We start from the raw sequence: 20,024 nt of genomic DNA on the forward strand, positions 1-20,024 counted from the left end.
CTGTTTCCACGGGAGTGACTGTTCACTCTTTACCCTCACTTATCAAAAAAAACAGGCAGAGCAAAGTAAGCAACGATATGTTGTTTGTTTGGTCAAGTGTTCCACACAAGCACGTAGAAGTTGCTACATTATTGACCTATTGTTTACGCGTGTCTTACTCTAGCCTGTGCGATTTGGGGGTTGTACAGCACCTAATGTTAGCGTTTTGTATTCTCATCTCCCAACCCTCCACCTTTTTCTTTTTCATTTAGGCGAGACCAGAATGCCTCGAAGATTGTCAGCGTTGTTCTGCCGATGGATTTAGGCCTTGTAAAATCCCTATAAAATAAAAATTCTTATTGTTGGTGAACTAACTCGAGGTGTGTTCTCATCAGTCGGTATGATTTATGTTTGTCTGTGATTTTTACATCTTGCCCTTAAAAAGGTATGCATTAGTAGTAATAATCATAATCTTTATGTAAACTGCACCTTTCAAAAAACATTTGACCAAAATTATTTTCAGAGGCAGCATAAAATCATCAGGTCTAATGAGAAAATGGATAAAAACCTGTGGTACCAATTCAGTGGTACACCAATATGGAGTTAAAACTAAAAAAAAAACGAAATCAGGAGAGGCTCTCTTATAAAAGTGTGATTTTAAGAAGAGACGTAAAGGAACTCTCTGACTAAACCAACCTGATGTCCTCAGGCAGACAGAGCCACTGGGTCCTGACTACAAATACTCTGTCCCCTTTAGTCTTCAGCTGTTCTTCTGGTACAGACAAAATATTTCTGCCCGAGGATCTCAAAGGGGGGGAGCAGTGTGTGCGGTACTTAGAGGTCAGACATAGTTAGGAAGGAGGCCATGAAACGCTTTAGAAGTAATCAATTAAATAAATCTATTCATAAAGTATCGGGAGCCAGTGTAGACTGGCTAAAATGGTTTTGGTTGCCTGGCAGCTGAGTTCTGTGCAGTCTGCGGCAGGTCGATTAGTTTGTTTTTTTTAGTTTCAGGCATGATGAGATTAAGGCGTACAACACAGATTTAAAACATATATATATATTTTTAAGATAACATGATTGCACAAGCTTCGAGGCATGCTCCTCAAAATGTGAGATTACTGTCAAAGCAGACGGCAAGATTCTTTGCAAATAGTTGGGCCCAGAACCTCAATTCCGTGACCTAATTTGACCTCTATAGACCTTTTATAAAAAATGTAGGCCCCATTTCCCTTACCCTTTTCACTAGAGGGACTAATTCAAAAAAAGTGGGAGAGCATGAAAAATAAATCATTCATCCGTCTCCCCCAGATGAAGATAGCTAACGCCAACCCTGCCTCTGTGCCAACTACTTGGCATATCTAGTACGCCATCCCTCCCTGAAGCACGGCCCCTTGCCAATCGGACATGGATGGGAGTTGTTGGATGGTCATTGTCGCCCTGTCCGCCACACACAACCTTCTCATCAACCTGCATCAAGGCCAGTTGAAGACAGCAAGGAAGATAAGAGCGAGTTTGATTGTGATGAAAAGGAAAATGATGATGTGAAATGGGATTCATAGTGGTGATTCAGATTCTAGTGAGGCAGAAATCTCTGATTTGGACTTATCTTATAACGGTATATCAATGTCCTCATTATTCACCAGTTACATTGTTAGAAAAATGTCTAACATTTAACAACATGAGAGCCTCCTGTAATTTACAATTTATGTCATTTTCTAATGACCAAAAGGTAAAATGATTGGGGTTGGCATGTTTCAAGTTTTTTTCGTTCCTTTCTTAAGTTACAGTTATTAAATGAAACGTATTTCTGATATTCTTTTGTTTTTGTCCTTCCATAATAAGTAATGTATAAATGCCATACGCCAAACATCACCCATCTCCTGGAGACCTGGGGGATGATTTGTGTATAAAACTTGACAATGTTGCTTTCCTGGACAGTGGCCATCTTGGATTTCGGGGTCAAGATGTTGTCAGAATCACAATCCTTATGGTCAACTTGCCACAAAAAGTGTATTCATACATTATTCTAGGTGCTCTGGTAAAAAGGTTACTATTTCAAGAAGGTTACTATTTCAAGTTACTATTTTTGCGAAGGACATGGGGGCAAATTTTTTTATAAAAGGTGTATAGAAGTCACCCACACCCTACCCTAACTACACCCAACTAAAAAGAACATGATTAGCAGATGAGAAGATCTGCCAGCAGATGGCAGCATTTGTTTTGCAATGTGCTGGAATCCGATGACAAAGATCATAGTTTTGTCTGAGTTAAGCTGAAGAAAATTCTTTGACATCACAAGGTAGTCATGAAGTGAACTGAATTATGCATTTGCTCAGGCTCATTACTTTTCTTCACTGTAACTTAGAAATGACAAAAAAACTTAAAAATGACATTGACAACCTTGATTTTTATTTTTGAAAAGATAGAATTCCATTAAACTGCTTATCTGAAAATCATTTGTAGGTCAAGACATGGCAGCACATGTAATATGCCTAAGGGAGACTAATAGTTATCACATTGTTAATGGTTGTTATAGTATCCCTATATTTGATATCGTAATTCAGATGTGTAACTTTATTAAGGACAGTCCGGCATCTTACAAACCCATTGCAAAGATGATTGTCATTTGGTTTGACTATTTGTCTACTTTAAAATGTTTTGTAAGCCTAAATGTTTATAATTAAAAATATTTCATTCATTAGTTTGTTTTTAATCTAGACACTTACACCAATAACATTGTCAACACTAACGGCGTTAACCCACGTGTTGTGTTGTGATGTTTTAATATAGAACTTGTTGCACTTGAAATATAAGTTGATAACCTTATACAACAGCAAAAGTTTACCTCAGCAAGTCCTGGCTGAAAACCAGTACCTCCGTTGGATTGAATATCAACTCCGATATGAGACAACCTGCTTGTAGCAGATTTGAATGTCACTTTCTGATTTCTTGCATCTGTAACAAATTGCTTAATTTTGTATTTTTGTACAGTAATGCACAGTTCTTCGTAAATACAGTTGACTGTAAATGTTGATGCCTTTGAGAAACAAAAATATTAACAGCAAACTGTACAATCTTTCAGAATCAGACAGTTTTTTTTTCTTTTCAGGTAAATCAGACTGTTCCTATCCGAGAGTCGTTCAAAAGACTGGCTCACTGTTTTTTTTCTTTCTTTCTGGGGGGGGGGGGGGGGGGGGGTAGGGCTTACCAGGTTTGTCTGCAAAATAATCACTAGAGTAATGAAGGGGAGGAAACTGGATAAGATGCTAAGACATCATACCAATATCATTTAATTTGGCATGTGTGGACTGGGTTCAACAGACAGGAGGATGAAGAGTGTGCTTCAGCTGTGTTCAGACCAAATCCTTCCCCCAGGGTTGTGTGGAGGTGTGGCCGTGTTCATTTCTGCTTCAGAACGCAACCACCGTGAATTTTTTTAATTTTTTTATTTGTGAACAACAGCACAACACAATCAAGTATCAGACAGAGGCAACTTGTGCTGCTGTTTCAAGAGCAGAAACAAATTATAGATATATTGTGAGATTGATCAGGAACCATTTCAAGCAGATCCCCTGGCCAGTGTCCTGACCGTACACCACAGCCATATCTGAAACAGGTTGAGGCTCGGAGTCATAATGTGGAAGGAGGTGACTGCGGCAGCGTAACATTTGACTCCATTCTCAATGAGCTCATACGTCAGCTTGGATTATCTTTCCTTTTTGAGGCCTTTGTCTGAACCAACTTGGCATTACGCCTCAAAAGAGAAAGACTTTACTTATGTTTAACTGAATTTGTTTAAATATCGGGGTAATACTATCAGCAACAACCTTTGTGAGGTGAAAGCAGGGGCTGGCAGTTCAGAAGTTTCCTGAGAATGTTGCCAGTATTAATTGATGATTAATTAATGACATCAGGGGCAGTCAGGTATGGCATCTTATCTAACACCTAAGAGAGATTGTGGAGCTTGTCAGTTTTCTTCTAACCATTCCCACAGCCCTGCTTTAAGAGTATACTGGTAGAGGAATATTTGTATATCAGAATGCAGTCTTTTGGGAATCATCCACTTCAGCCTAAGCATCACCACCTAAATAATTTTCCAGAAATCTATTCCCACCATCTGTTGTGGTAGAGAAGGGACGTGAAATCATTATGGGGGGCTCCAATGACAAGATAAGACAGGTAGTCACTCACCTTAACTTTGAATAGCCTACCCCCATTAGTCATGTGACAGCAAAAGGCATGAGCACACAGGAGCAACATGTGTGTTGTGTTAGGTCATAATAATGATGTTCTTGTAGTGGTGAAAAAAAGTTCAGAACAATGCTTTATCAGGTAAATCAGGCTGTTCTTCACACTACATTAAACGGTTTTGACCGGATCACCGTGAACAGGTATTTCAGAATGGCAAAGCCAGTGACGCTGTCTGTGTTGCATGTGCGTTGCGGCTGCGTAACCTGTTGATTTTAAAAATGAACAGGTTAGAGCATGCACACTGCCAACGTGCGATGCGCGTCTCTGACGCGTCTCGAAAAACATGTAATGCAGCCAGTGTGAAATCACTTTCTACAGTACCCCAATTTAATACACTTAACAGTAATAAACTGTTTTTGGAGATTGTTGTAGGACTAACATAACAGTATAATGGCAACCAAACAGCTGACAGTATTATACTGTAACAAATGTCATATTGAAAAGAATACTACACAAATATTGCTAAAGCGTAGACCTACACAATAAAAATATCCAATGTTAGGCTACTGTTTCAAGAGAAAACCACATGCTGTCCTTATCGCGCGTTTTATGGAGTACAGAAACAAAGACGAATGGCTTTAGATAGAAAAACTATCGTAACATTGCGATTTAATAGACCATACAAATTGCATGGCACACTGCCCTGTTAATCCCGGGAATAACCGAGGAGCGCTGTAGACTACCCCTTTCATATTTGAATGTGAGCAGGAACTAACAGAAAAAGTACGACTGCGCATGCTGCATTCTGCCCTCAATGGGTGTTCGTGGTCTGGGCGAAGTCCTCTGCCAAGACCATACCACCGGATCTGTTCGTAGGAGGGAGTGCCCAACTATGTTTGTGTCGTGCTTTGGCTGAGCACGTTGCAGGAGAACCAATAGTAATACCCCAAACTCGGATTATAGGTAAGGAAATACGCAAATATATGTTTAGTAAATGTATCTTTGACACCGAAGCATGTTTGAAAAAGTCAGTTAATTAGTGCGCAATGGTTGTATCTTGTGAAATCAATGACTGTTTATAGACAGTATAGTTGGTGGGTGAAATTGAATCGTTAGATATGTTTCACTAGTTCTTAGTCTTTGTTACTATTGCCTATTTATTTGTTACAGTGTAGCCACTGGAGGTACTCGTGTCCTCATATAGTCGGCTTGGAAAGTACATAATATAAACTTAAACATAGTTAGCTCACTATTCTTCTGCTTATTCTCTTGGTTGTTGCCTCCTAACGGTACCTACATGCCGAGGTAGACTACAGGCTAGTGCAGAACACAGAAAACAATGCAGTAGGCTAGTCTAGTTTTCGGTTTAAAGATAATGTAGCCTACTTGGTTTTGAAGAATGGTGCGCCCTCGATGATTTATAAACTGGGAATGTTTTTTCCCCTCAGTTTTCTGGAGACGAAATGGGCGACTGAGAACAGACAGATTTTCCACAAAGCGTTTGCGTCTGTGGTTTAGGCCGAAGTTACCCAGGGTAGTTTTTGGAAAACTTAAGTAACACTGCTATCATTACCAGATTTGTTCAATATGCTGGTTATGGTGATATTCTTGAAAGGAGTTGAGTTTAGTTTATCATCAGCATCGTGGAACATTTTCAGATTGTACACGTAGGTTATTTCTAGAATGTCATTTATGAAATCTCACAATTATAATTAAAGTAATATGTCTATTTCAATTTGATGTCAGCATAATGTTGAGGTACCTCAACCTAGACATGTGTGTGTGCATCTGTTAAAGTTTTGCATAGGCCTGACAGTTTGGCTCAACAATTGGAATGTTTTCAAACTCCTCTTTGCATGTCTCATATTTCTATGGGATAGTAGAAGCAAGAACACTGCCTTGCTTTAAAATCATGCGGATCCATTTCTCTTGATGGTTAGGCCTATAGTTATGGTTAAAGTATTAAGCAGCCGCATTTATCCAAAGCGGCTTACAAAACATTAGAAAAATAAGAAGACAACTAAATAATCAATTTAAAAGACACATTTAAATACAAATCAATTAATCTATTATTATAATTCTCAAAACTATAATTATATTCAAAAAAGTAACTTAGATAAAGGCTAACCAGTGTAAAACTGTGAGAATTTCACACACACACCCAAACACACTGAATTCACCTGTCTTGGGTTTTTGTGGAGAAGATGCTCTCTCTATGCCTGACAAAGGTGATTGTTCTTGAGGGTGGATGCTGTAAACTATGTGTGTTTCACACCTGTGTTCTACAGTTTAAGTAACGGTTTATGATCCTCCCTGCCTCTAGACCAGCCAGACCCAGCAGCATGACTCACCTGGAGCAGGTGGAGTTTGATCAGAGGCGGGACAGCGCTGTATCCTGGATACAGAGGGTCCGGGAGAGACTCAGACAAAATGACAACACACAAGGACCTAGAGAAGACTTGGAGGCCCGGGTGCGAGCAACAGAGGTAGTTCTATGTTGCGGTTGTGACTTGAGACATATAATTCTGTGACATATACCCTGGGACGTAAATTATGTGACGTATGATTGATGTTATGTTATGTACTGGTTTAACAAAATCTTGAATCAATGAAAGAGATGCATAAAGGTGATTTAGAACAATAAATGTATCTATATATCATAATCGGTGATATATATACTGTATATCATGTACATGAAATAATAATTGTTATGATTTAGTTGTATGTTGAATGATATCTGTCAACCCAACCCTATGAAACAGGAAATATGTGTGTCTGCGGAAGAGGGCAGGATGAAGGTGGACTTGGTCGTGGTGGCTGCAGAGTCCTTGCTGCAGACCTGCAGCGAGGAGGACAGGGTCCATATTCACACCCAGCTAAGGGAGCTTAAAACACTATGGGAGGAGACATCTACGTACATCATACACTGCCACAGGTGCTGTAGGAACAGACTTGACAGCATCTGAATGTAGTTACCACCAGCTTAATAATAATGACAGAAAACAGTATACACAATACCCCTTTTGACATCTTAGAGATGACACCTTCAGTCTGGATAAACAGAAATGTGCTGCCTTGTGAAGCATGCATTTATTTAGCAAAAAAATTTAAATGAAAAAAAAAACAATAATGACGCTATTATAGAGGCCTTAAACTTGGACAGACTCCCAGTACACCTGTCATGAGCATTCCTTTTCTCTGTGTAAGTTTGATATCTTCACTTCCTGTTAAAGGGGAGTTTTTCCTTGCCACCGTCTCCTTATGCTTGCTTTAGGCCTTGGGCTCTGTAAAGTGCTTTGAGACAATATTCATTTCAATTCAATTCCATTTTATTTGTATAGCGCCATAACAATACAATTGCCTCTAGGCGCTTAACAGAGCCCAGAGCCTAAACCTATTGTTAATGGCATTATATAAATCAATACAAATGAAATTGAATTGAATTAAATGACCATAGTACATTCTGTGTGTGTGTGTTCCTCTCGTCCAGTCGCGTGGAGTGGGTGTGGCTCCACTGGGGGGAATACCTGAAGGCCTATGAGGGGCTCTGGGCTTGGCTGCTCAGGGTGCGGATGGCCTTGGCCCCCGAGCTGGAGCTGCAGCTGGGCCTGCAGGAGAAGCTCTGGCAGCTGGAGCACCACCGGGTGCTGTTGGAGGATGCCCAGCACCATGCCTCCCATCTGGAGAGGCTGATGGAGGAGGCCGAGGGCCTCCACGTCAGGACGGAGGATGAGAGCGTAGGCCCCGAGGCACGGAAGGACTTGGAGAGCGCTTACGACAATATGCTGCAGCAGGCCAAGGTAGGAGTGTGTGTGTTAACGTTGTGTTCAGAAAAGTATAGCAAGGTATTTTACATCAAGGTGAGAGAGCCGCTTGAGGCCCACAAGTTCACATTTTTGTTAGCTGGACGGCTTTTCTTTTACAGGACTTTTAAACGTGACAGTTGTTTTAAAGAAGCAAGACGTAGGAGCTTTTTTTCATGGGAGTGACGAACAAGCCGTCCTTTTACTTTACCCTGAATGAGGGTTGATGTCAGAGAAAAACATTCCAATGTCACTAAAGAATTCCTTTGCTAGTCAGTGTAAACAATAGGAGCTGCATTGTCCTCAAGAGATGTGATGGATAGGCTTGGTGTGAAGCCCTCTGTTGAGTTTCTTGGCATGATGATCAGAGGTCTGTCCTAGTAGACAGAACAAATATATTTGCATTAACCTACCTGGCTGTCGCTCTGTTTGGGCATGCCTTATCCTGTTACCTGCTTCCGAGTTCCTATCCATATCCCCCATCAAACCAGTTGCATTTCTGAATGTTGTGCCAAGTCCAACTGTAACAAAGCCTTCCTTCTGATCCCTATCTTCAGAAAAGAGTGTCTTCGCTGGAGAGGATGGTCGAAGAGCAGAGGGCCTATGACAACCTGGTTGAAGACTTCAGATCGTGGCTGGTATCCCAAACCCAGAAAGTAAACCAGAGTTTAAATGCCAAGGGCCCACCAGAGATCAAGTTCAAAACACTCCAGGTAAACCTGTCAAGCAGGAAGTAGTGTGAGAAAGGGATGGAAATATCCGTAGATACATTTGCGTGCTAGTGTTTGGTATTTTGCCTTTACAACAAAAAAGACTAGTTTCAATACACCTTCTTCATTACCCTTCTCTTCCTTCAGAATTCGATGTAGGATTCTTAAGATCGGATTAAAAAAATCCGGTGATGATGTATCATTCGGTAGCCTATTCATTTTTTACAGAAACACAAAACAGAGATTTTCTCCAACATTTGACGTAGTGATTCAAGAGTTCTGAACAAGAGTTCTGGTCTTGTTTATAGACAATAAACTATTTATTACAGTAATCTATTTTTTTTTTTATGTGTTCAACTACGTTCAAGGTATTCATCTATCCACTGTATACCTTATAATTCTGTAAAAGCTACAAGAAAACATTTCTCAACCACCATTTGTCGCGCCTTGTATAACTCACTAAAATTCACTTTGTGAGTAGGGTCTGGCCACAACCGCAGATACTGATAGATGGGCAATGAACATATACTGGCCGATAATATTGACATGGCAATTTATTTTCTGGGGTTCTAGTCTGTCTTACATTAATATATCCTGACCACCTAAGGGCAACGCAGACGCTGGACTCCTTTAAAGCTGGACTTTTTTAAAAACTTTTTTATTCAGGAAGGCATTTCTGGCCTTGTGTTAAATCTTTTCTGTTATGCTTATGTTAATATTTAAATTTGTTTTTAATTTTATTGTATTATTATAGTTAACTTCTAATATGTAGGCACTCTGAGATTCTTTGGAATGAAAAGTGCGTTCAAAATAAAATGAATTATTATTATTATTATTATTATTATTATTATTATTAGTAATATAATACAGTATACCATATATGTGTGCCCAGGTCCTCTATGACACAGTGAGTAGCAGAGAAGAGGCCTTGTGTCACATGGAGTTTGTGTCCATCGGGGTAAAGAACGGCTCCTCTCCAGGCGGGGCCGAGCGGATCACCCAGGAGACGGAGGCGCTGCGCGAGGCGTGGGAGAGGCTGAAGGAGCGGCTCATGGCGGAGCAGGAAGCCTTGAGAGAGCTGCAGCAGTCCCGGGACGCCCGGGTCTCACTCTCCGGGCAGCTCGAGGGAGAAGTCACCAGACTCCGCGCTCTAGTTCAGAAGTTTGGCCGAGAGCTGGAGGATGGAGGAGAGGATGGAGGAGAGGAGGGTTCGCTGGCTGCATGGAGGAAGCCTGCTGTGAGTAATAATAATAATAATAATAATACATTTTATTTAAAGCGCCTTTCATGACACCCAAGGTCACTTCACAAACAGGTTGTTAGAAATAAATAAGAAGAAGAAAAATAAAAGTTAGTCAGTCAGTCCATAAGCTATCTTGAAGAAATGAGTTTTAAGTCTGCTTTTAAAGTCAGTAATTGAGTCACAGTGTCTGATGTAGTCTGGCAGTGAATTCCACAACTTGGGTGCGATGTGGCTGAAAGCCCTCTCTCCCAGGGTGCTGAGGTACACAGAGATGGAGCTACCGCATAGACTACTCTGATGTGTGAGCTGAGAATATAACCTGGGGAAATCGCACTCAATGTGTGAATGCCAGGTCTCATCAACTGGACTAGACAAAAGAAATGAAATGGAATACACACCAACTAACTGGCTTTTTCTTTCTTTTGTATTATCGCCACACTGAAGGCTCTGCACTGAAATGTCTGTGTGTTGACTATCAGATAGAAAGAAAAAAAATCAGTCCCGGTGTGAAAGCGCAAGTTATTACGAGGCAGCAAGATACCAAACACTTGTTCAAGCACAATACTGTTAACATTCAGAAGGACTAATTCTGATATAAGATCAGATCTTTATGTGGATATGCCCCTTCCCTTAGGCCATTTAGAAGGTTGAAAAAAAAAAAAAAAGTCTTTCAGTCTCTCAAATCATCTCTAAGTGTGGTATGGTATGTTTCGTGTGTTGAAGGAATTTTCGCTGTAGGCAGTTGAGGGGCAAAACGGGTTATTAAGTAAAGCAAATTAACTACACCCACTGCAAACACTTGAGGAGTTCACACGTAACACGAGTAACATACCTTACCACGTAACACCTAGAAGAGCTTGTACCCTGTACATAAAACTGGTGTTTTGTTCCGAAGCATTTATTCAGTCTGATCACGTCATATGCTTTCGTGGTGTTCCTGCATTTTTCAAGTTGGTTAGCAAATACAGTCCACTGATCCACACAGCCCTAGTTTATATTCCTGCTTTGTGCTGGGGAGGTAGTGGTTTAGAGGCTTGTGTGTGTAGCCTGCTCTGTGATGGGGAGGTAGTGGTTTAGAGGCTTGTGTGTGTGTGTGTGGCCTGCTCTGTTTTTTCCAGAATAATGTGGAATTTTAATGGCCAATCCCTCTCAGGATATCCTCAGTGCCATGGCAACCGAGGAGCCCTGTGTGGAACAGCTGAAGGCGGAGCTGAAGAAACTCTTCCGATATCCCCACGATGCCACTTCCCTGTCTGACCGAGTCCTGGCCTGCATGAAAGAGTTCCAGGGGTTAGTCAGTACATCCTATATGCATGCCTAAATCCTTTACAAATTAATTCAGATCCGATTAGAGAGTCATTTTGTGATTAAATCAAGCATACATGAGTTTTCTAGGCTAGGTTAGGTTAGACTAGGGTGTACATATGTGGGTAATATGCAAAGGAATTTAATGGTTTTGTCTTTCTAATGTCTGAAAGGGTTAAAAGCCGGGCGTTCAGACTGTGTGCAGAGAGGGAAGCTGGTTTCACCAAGTGTCTACGGGAACTTCTACAGGACCACAGCTGTTGGAGTCAGATGGCCACAAAGATCTTGGAAGTGCCTTTGGAGCCCCCCGACTCCAGGAATATCACCCTCGTGCTGGGGAACCTGGAGGTACACCTTCGCCTGTTAAGCAGAAGCACCTTTCAGGAGAAGACATGGATAGCTAAAGAAGGAATAATGGATCATCTGTGTAGACAAAATGGTGAATTAGCTTGAAAAGCTGTGCAGTACAGGCGCTTAGTTAATAATAATAATAATAATAATAATAATAATAATAATAATAATAATAATAATAATACCAAATAGCAAAACTATGAATATATTTCAAAACAACAAATTAACTAATTACACTGATGGGTTTTTAAACTTTTTTTTTTAATGTACAGTACCAAGGCTGTTGGTAGGAACGAATATATGACAATATGAGTATGATAATGGTGTCATTTTGCGAGTAATACTGTCTTAGGGCACTGCCCCCAGGCTAAGGTCATGACCCCTTCCCTTTCCCCCGTCACTCAGCAAAGACACACCCTACTATAAATCAGACACACGCCGTCTGATTGGCTGAGAGCCAAGGGTGGGAAAAAGACATTCCATCTGTCTGAACTCATTCCATGGGTTTTATACATAGACGCACACAGGCATATGATGCCAAGTCAACTCACACACACACACACACACACACACACACACACACACACACACACACACACACACCACGACCATAAGCATAAACACTCAGTTGTTTACACTCAAAGCCTGAGGTGAGTCTCGCATTTCGGTAATAAACACATTCCTCTCCCCAAAAACCACAACATGAAAATTTGAATATGCTCTTATAAAACTGTCTGTGGGAACAAGGAACCGACCTGAACCTCAGTGTTGTTCTTGTTCTCAGAGCATACACCCTCCACATGGTTCAGGTGCATGGTTCAGGATCATGGTTCAGGATCATGGTTCAGGATCATGGTTCAGGTACATGTATGGTTCAGGTACATGGTTCAGGTACATGTTTTCAACTACTGTATGACCTGCCCACAGACATCATGTTATGCTAGGGTGCGGTCTGATGTAATCAGATATTCTAATCATGTTTAATGTCTACGCAATGGCAAATAATTGTAATTGAAAATGAAAATGTATAAAATGACTCAGGTTGTGAAAGGAAAATATTTGAGTCATAATGGAATGTGCATATTCAGAAATGTTTGTTAATAATCATGACACTAGCTGTGATATTAAAAAGGTTTTAGACAATTTAAACAGGGGTAAGACTATTAAACAGGGTTAAGACTATATATTGTCATCTAAATCAAATGTTTCATGTTCCTCTGGAATGCTATGTTGCTATATTCACAGTGATATCTGATCTCTTTTGCTCTTCCTGAGACAGAAGTTGTTGCAGCATAGGCACCATTTGCAAGAAAGGCAGAGGCATCTGCCACTGGATGAAGACTCATTAAATATTGTGTATGGACCGGAGAAAGCCCAAAATCTCCTGAAAGACCTCAACGTTGCGTTTAGGACGAGAGAAGATCTGTACGAAAGACTACAACCGAGGAAAACCAACCTGCAGGTACAAAACAGATAGCAGTGTTGTTTTGCCTGGCGTTAATTTGTACTCTTCTAGAGAAAAACCTGTTTTTAACATGGTATTGAATTATGGTGTGAACCAGCAGCAACAGCATTTTCCACCTAAACCCCTCCCAAAGCTTTGAGAAAAGCCACACCACTGCACAGGATATTTCACTGTTATGTCACTGCTTCGAGCACCATCTCCATGAAGCGTGTCTATGTTTTTGAATGTTTCAAATTCACTGCACATGGTAGCTCTATGTTGCCATCCTCATTTTAACTAGATATACCTGGCTCTCTAACTATGAATAGAGTCGGCCCTCCTGTGGTTAAAACAATGAAGTGCATTTGCTTGGTCAGAGGGCATGCTTGCATTTATAGTATGATATTCATGATATGATAATAGTCATGCTTTGTGTATAATTAACTGCTGTTTTACCCTAGGGGATGATGTCTAATGTGAATCAGTTTGAAAAGGGGTATGAATCGATCTTGAAACATCTAGACAGTCTCCGAGAGAGACTAACATCTATTGCCACGTTGCAGCCTGACTTACTAGCCAAAAGGACTCAGAGTGACCAGTTAAAGGTAAATATTAGATGTGGCTCAAGAGGTTTCCTTCAGTGAACGTGCTGTCTTGTCAATGTGTCCATTAAACTCAATATTCAGTAACAACCTAAATGAAGTATACTGCTCAAATTCCCTTTGGACATAAATATTTGCCAATTAACATAACCGTTACTATACCATAACCATAAATGACTCTGTCAGTTGATTCAAAGGAATGTAAATGTACAAGAACAGCTTCAAGTTCTGTCTTTGTGACCATCAGTTGCAAAGCTCAAGGTGAGGCTAGTATGTCCTTAAGTGTGTTAACCTTGCACTTCTCTGTAGGCAATGGTAGCAGAGTTGGAGGCCACCCAGGCTGATTTAACATCCTTAGAAGCACTGGCTGCAGACAACCACGGGTACATGAAAAGATTCAACTTGCTGTATGCCGAGTGGAAAAATCTGCTCTGTCATGCTAAGGTAAGACAATTTTCATTAATTTATACTACATGCACAAAACAGATGTTGGATGTGTGGATGGGCTGTCCTCTGTCTGCATAGTGGAAGCACACTTAGCCAAGAGTACATTGTTCTGTCCTCTGCATCTATCAGGTGAAACTGAATGAGAGCACTCAGAATGTAACGGAGCACGAAGAGTTCAGCCGGAGCCTACTGGATCTGGAGGGCTGGCTGAAGGCAACACAGGAGAAAATGGCCGCTTCCGGTGGAGTGTCTGGGGAAGGAAATGGAGACGGCGTCAGTACTGACATAGAGGTGTTCATCTACTTATTTTAACCTTTTTCATAGTGCAGCTGGTTGAATTCGGAATCGAGTTAATTTGATGAAACTGACGCAGGAAAGACTGCCTATGTGGTTTTCTTTAAAGTCATGTAAAAGCCAGGTAACAATTGTTCACCTAAAAGAGCTCATCAAAGCTCTATCTCAGCGCTCTATGACATTGAAACTTTCTAAAGCAGTAAGAGTAAGAGTAGGAGTGCTATCTATGTTAAATCTTTTTAAGGATTTTCTAAAATCCTCCAACACAGAAATCCCAATGAATCAGTGAGTTTGCATTTTTAAACATTGTCTTTCGTTTCTCAAAGCCAGGAGAGCTTCTGGAGAGGGAAATACAGTTCCACCAGACTGAGGCCCAGGGACAGCGAGTGATGGCCAGGACGGGTAACGAGGGCCAGGGGGAAATCCTGCAGGCTTTACAAAGGCTGAGAGAGACCTGGAACGTAATATACACTCGCCACACTCAGCCTCAAAGGTGGGTTCTCAATCTGAATCTCAATCTGCTGTATTGTATTGTTTTGCACTGCTGTATTGTTTTGCACTGTTGTACTGTTTTGTGTTGTGATGTATATTTGTGTAATATGTGTAAGCACACTGAGAGCCACTGCACCAAGACAAATTCCTTGTTTGTGCAAACTAACTTGGCCAATAAAAGCTGATTCTGATTCTGATTCTGATTCTGAATATGCCTGACCATGTCAAAGTAGCAAAACTCATTTAAAGCAACGCTATTCGTGTTTTGTGTCTATAGTCACCCATGGCTGACAGAGAGGGATGGCAAACCCTCAGCGACTGCATCGTCAAGAGACAGATCCAAACAAATGGCTGAGCGTGTGGAGGATACTCGTAGAGGTTTGCTGGGTTTGAAGCAGTGTAATTCAGATCCACGTCTTGGGTATGAAAAAGAGGGAGGGATCACTGTGCGTATGTCAGCCACACCAGCCATGGATGAATACCCAGGTGGGATCCAAGAGTTGGATGGTCAAGGTTTCCGTCGGCAACATACGGCCAGCGGAAGTGGTGGACTAAACCAGCAGCGGCTTGAGGGTGTAGATGCTTCAGGTGTGCTCCCTCTAGTGGACAGTAGTAGAAGTGCTCTGAGGCATAGGATGAACGCCAGAGGAGAGACTGAGGGATTGACATCAACTACCCCAATGTCCTTGAATGACGCACAACTGGAGACAGTTACAGCGGTATGGGCACAGCTCTCTCATTCTTTGTTGAAAGGTCCAATAAGTAGTTTATGTTGTCAGAAACAGAAGTTTCGGCTTGCCTACCATAACAATGCCGTTCTGAAGGCTATCTGAATTTAGTACATTTCTGTAATGACAATTGTTTATAAAGGGCCTGAAATAGATTAACAAATGCTTTTAGAATTACATCGTTGTTGCGCACAGAAATGCCAGCTCATATACCGTAGTGCTGTGTTCTGGTCTGCAGGGCTCTGTGAAGGGCTCTGGGCATGCTCACAGTGGTGGAAACCCCTGGCAACACAGAGAGGCCTTTGAGGCTTGGCTGAAAAGGGGGAATGCTGAACTCTTGAAGATCTCAAGTTACAAGGGGCCCATAAGTCCAAAAGAACGCCAGGCCCAGCAACAGAAGCTTCTGGTAAGATTACTTTTGTGCACAATCTTGCCGTTTGAGACTAGCTTGGGACTCAGCTTCTCTGGTTCTCTGAGGATGCTGTTTATAATGTGTACAAACAAGAAATACTAATGTCTTCAGATCTGCCAATATGTGTTATTGCACAGGTCTACCAACCATTAAACCCTTTCTTGAGATTCTTACAGTATACTGTATATTCTGTTCTGTTTTCAGGAACTTCGCGCTGACCTGACGAGAGGTCATGACTTTTTCCAGAAAATGACTTCTGCTGGGATTGAAGGTCAGGCCCTAGAGGAGCTGAGGTATCACTGGATGCTTTACAAGACCAAATTACAAGATTGTGGAGACCTGCAGACACAGCCAGAGCTCAAGGTGATCAGGAATAGATGTTTACTCTCACTGATTGTGGTGCACAGCAGTGTTTCCCAAACTGGGGTAGGCGTACCCCTGGGGCTACGCTAAGGGAACGTAGAGGGTATGTGGGCGAAAAAAATGTGATTTGCATTTTCCAAGTGAAACATTTTCAACCTGGACCTATAAATAGACATGCCATCTTAAATAGTCCAAATAGCCCAGTTGCAATGCCAAAAATACACTCATGTACACATTACACTGCCTAAAATAGCTACAAGTAGGTTAGTAAAAACATAGGCACAGCGGTTAGCTCCCTCGTCAGTATTCCATTCGCTGATGCCCTGTGTAGAGAAGCAGGAGCTCATTCCAGTTGCTGAACGAAAATGGATAAATGGTTTAAAAGAGTTAATCCGCGGTCGAGAGAGACACCAACCGCTTGTACTAGTAGAAGGTCTACAATCGAGGATGCACCTGCCGGTGACAGCAACCCAGGTTGCTCTTCCAAGTCTACCTCAGATTTTTTGTGTGCAAATTAACTAGGTGTGACAGACATTGTCAAATGCGACATAACAACACACCTCAGTGAAAAGACTTCTATGCCCCGGTGCATTTATGATTGAGTGGGATCTCAGCTCTGACGAGCATGAAAACAAAATACAGGCACAGAGTGTGTGGAAAACGATTTAAGACTTTCTCAAATTCAGCCAGACATTGCAGAGTTGTGTGCATCCTCTCAAACACAGAGTGAGTGTGTGTTGTGTGTTTTTTTTTTTGGGGGGGGGGGGGGAGGGCTTACAAACATGAACAAAATATATAGAAACCTTTGTTTGGGGGGGGGGGGGGTTGGGAAACACTGGTGTACCTCTGTATCTCTATCTTATCCATCTTTAAGGAATATGATACCTCGTTATGGAAATTAAATATGCCATCATACAGCCGCGGAAAAAATTAAGAGACCACTTCAAAATGATCAGTTTCTCTGGTTTTACTATTTATTGGTATGTGTTAAAGTAAAATGTACATTTTAGTTTTATTCTATAACCTACTGGCAACATTCCTACCAAATTTCAAATAAAAATATTGTCATTTAGATCATTTATTTGCAGAAAAATGACAATTGGTCAAAATAGCAAAAAAGATGCAGTGTCTTCAGATCTCGAATAATGCAAAGAAAACAAGCTCATATTCATTTTTAAACTACACAATACTAATGCTTACACTTAGGAAGAGTTCAGAAATCAATATTTGGTGGAATAACCTTGATTTAAAATCACAACTTTCATGTGTCTTGGCATGCTCTCCACCAGTCTTTCACATTGCCGTTGGGTGACTTTATGCTACTCCTGGCGCAAGAATTCAAGCAGCTCGGCTTCTTTTCATGGCTTGTGACCATCCATCTTCCTCTTGATCACATTTCAGAGTTTTTTTTATGGGATTCAGGTCTCGAAATTGGGCTGGCCATGACAGGGTCCTGATCTGGTGATACTCCATCCACACCTTTACTGGCCTGGCTGTGTGGCATGGAGCATTGCCCTGCTGAAAAAAACACTTCTCAGAGTTGGGGAACATTGTCAGAGCAAAAGGAAGCAAGTTTTTCTTCCGGGACAACGTTGTACTTTGCCTGGCTGAGGTTTGTAAAAGACCATAAGGATTGAACCAAAGCCGACTGGAGGGTCTCCTAGTTCGTCTTCTCTGATGAGTCCAATTTCACAGTAGGTGCAAGACTCTGTGGCTTGTAGGCCTCTCCAGGTCTCCGTCTAACCATCAGACGACCATGTGTTGGGCAAAGCTGAAAATTGGACTCATCAGAGAAGACGAACTAGGAGACCTTCCAGTCTGCTTTGGTTCAATCCTTATGGTCTTTTACAAAAACTTGCTTACTTTTGCTCTGACAATGTTCCCCAACTCTGAGAAGTGTTTTTTTCAGCAGGGCAATGCTCCATGCCACACAGCCAGGCCAGTAAAGGTCATCCTTGCCCTTCACAATGCCATGATATCTTCTCTTAATGTTAACATGTTTTAACATGTTTTACACAGGGCAAACCAGCACCTAAGCAGAACGCACTAGAAGCCAGAAAAGTAAGCATGTTGTTTAAAAAAAATAATAATTATGCATCTCGAACTTCTTCCCATGTCCTCTGCCTGCAGTGTTGCCGGAGACATTAACTTGTGCGTTGTGCATGTGTGTGTGTGTGTGTGTGTGTGTGTGTGTGTGTGTGTTTGTGTGTGTGCAGCCCCAGAAGAGCGGCGGCTTCCTGCAGCGCGTGTGCTGTGTGGCCCTGCCCCTCCAGCTGCTGCTCCTGTCCCTGCTCCTGCTGGCCTTCTTCCTGCCCCTCACGGAGCAGAGCGCCAGCTGCTCACTCGTCAACAACTTCGCCCGCTCCTTCAAAGTCATGCTGCGCCATGACGGCCTGCCGCCCACCTGAGGGACGCTCATCGCTCACAGAAGGATGACTGTTCGTTTACAGACTTTGACAGCGCTCTCTTGCCTCATCAGTGCTGCAGTCCTATTGATTTCCCTTAACTCGATGAAGCACTTAACACAGTCTTTGTGAAAGACTTATGTGACTGCACTTGTGTAGTGGAGGACATTAAAGCAGTAATATGCAGGGTTTTTCCGCTCTGTGAGGTAACTATATTTGAATCATCTTCAAATTCACCAAGCCCACTAGCCAGCCAGGTTAATCACTATGTAGTGGTTAGTATTGTGACCTAGGTCCGAGACCCCTTAAGAGTAGCTTTTACTCCATGTTGTCACCAAATACAAAGACTTGCGTCTTTTAGATACTTAGCTCACTAGATTAAGACGAAAAGTCCTTACTGCTGCTTTGAGTATCAAAATGTAACAGAACATTGTTACCCAGTACCTACTAATAAGGAACAGTGTTTCTTATAGTAGTCCGCTAGTCACATATCATAATCATAACTTTTGTTATACTTATTATTGACATAAACCTGTCAAATAAGTTGGAGCAGTTCTGTTAACCACACCAAAAGTAAGACAATCCAAAGCTTCTTTAAGTCATCCTCTGGTCTGGTTCCATAGGTACTGACACTGTCTGCACACATTGATCTTTTGTATAAATACAGAATTATGTTTTTTTTATTCTTAATGTTACATTGTAATGAATAGTATAGTCATATAGTCAGACTACAATGCATGCAACCAAACTAAATGACTGTGCTTTTTTTCTCCAGATTGGTCACTGATAAAAGAATAACGTTTGTTATTTGTCTCTTTGCGCCATTTATATACTGTAAGCTTTGAGCCAAAAATAAAAATGAAGTTTTGCTTTTGCTTCAATTCAAAAATGTGTTAAAATGTGTCAAAGTGCCTTGCTGATCTTTTCTAGTCATCCATTGCATGACATTGACAATTCTGCCTCTGTCCCTACAAGTGTGGGATGTATTATAAATAAAATGCATGTCAGATTGCTCTGATTTGTCTGAATGTCATTGTTCAAATCCCGACGTTAACTTTACTTTTAATGACCTTTCACCATAGGAGAACCCTACTCAGAGCCAATAAAAACTCTCCCCCTGGCTGTAGACTAGGCAATTAGGCAATATAGACACACCAATGGTATGCAAGTAGGAGTGTGTAAGACTTGTAGAGGCGTCACACCTTGACAGTGCTGACTCAGTTCATCTTGAGAAGGAAGAAAATCCTGTAAA

General features: G+C 41.4%; 1 protein-coding gene across 2 annotated transcripts; it reads left to right on the top strand.

The window, feature by feature from the left end:
* Positions 1-5,023: 5,023 nt before the first annotated feature.
* Positions 5,024-19,589, top strand: LOC308360914 (nesprin-3-like; the record flags this gene model as incomplete). 2 transcript variants are annotated; one of them, XM_080833095.1, is made up of 18 exons in its annotated part: positions 5,024-5,136; positions 6,497-6,659; positions 6,936-7,108; positions 7,664-7,973; positions 8,534-8,689; positions 9,579-9,923; positions 11,083-11,219; positions 11,408-11,582; positions 12,865-13,047; positions 13,491-13,634; positions 13,941-14,075; positions 14,208-14,369; positions 14,699-14,865; positions 15,142-15,583; positions 15,831-15,998; positions 16,209-16,367; positions 18,387-18,428; positions 18,584-19,589. In XM_080833095.1, the coding sequence occupies 17 exons, from the start codon at positions 6,516-6,518 to the stop codon at positions 18,773-18,775; spliced, it is 3,234 nt and encodes a 1,077-aa protein (XP_080689221.1). In that variant the 3' UTR covers positions 18,776-19,589. The 2 variants fall into 2 exon arrangements, with proteins under 2 accessions (XP_080689221.1, XP_080689220.1); XM_080833094.1 differs by lacking the exon at positions 5,024-5,136 and having other exon boundaries at positions 6,477-6,659.
* Positions 19,590-20,024: the final 435 nt, after the last annotated feature.

The sequence above is a fragment of the Sprattus sprattus genome (assembly GCF_963457725.1).
Source record: "Sprattus sprattus genome assembly, chromosome: 2".
Taxonomy (NCBI): Eukaryota; Metazoa; Chordata; class Actinopteri; order Clupeiformes; family Clupeidae; genus Sprattus; species Sprattus sprattus.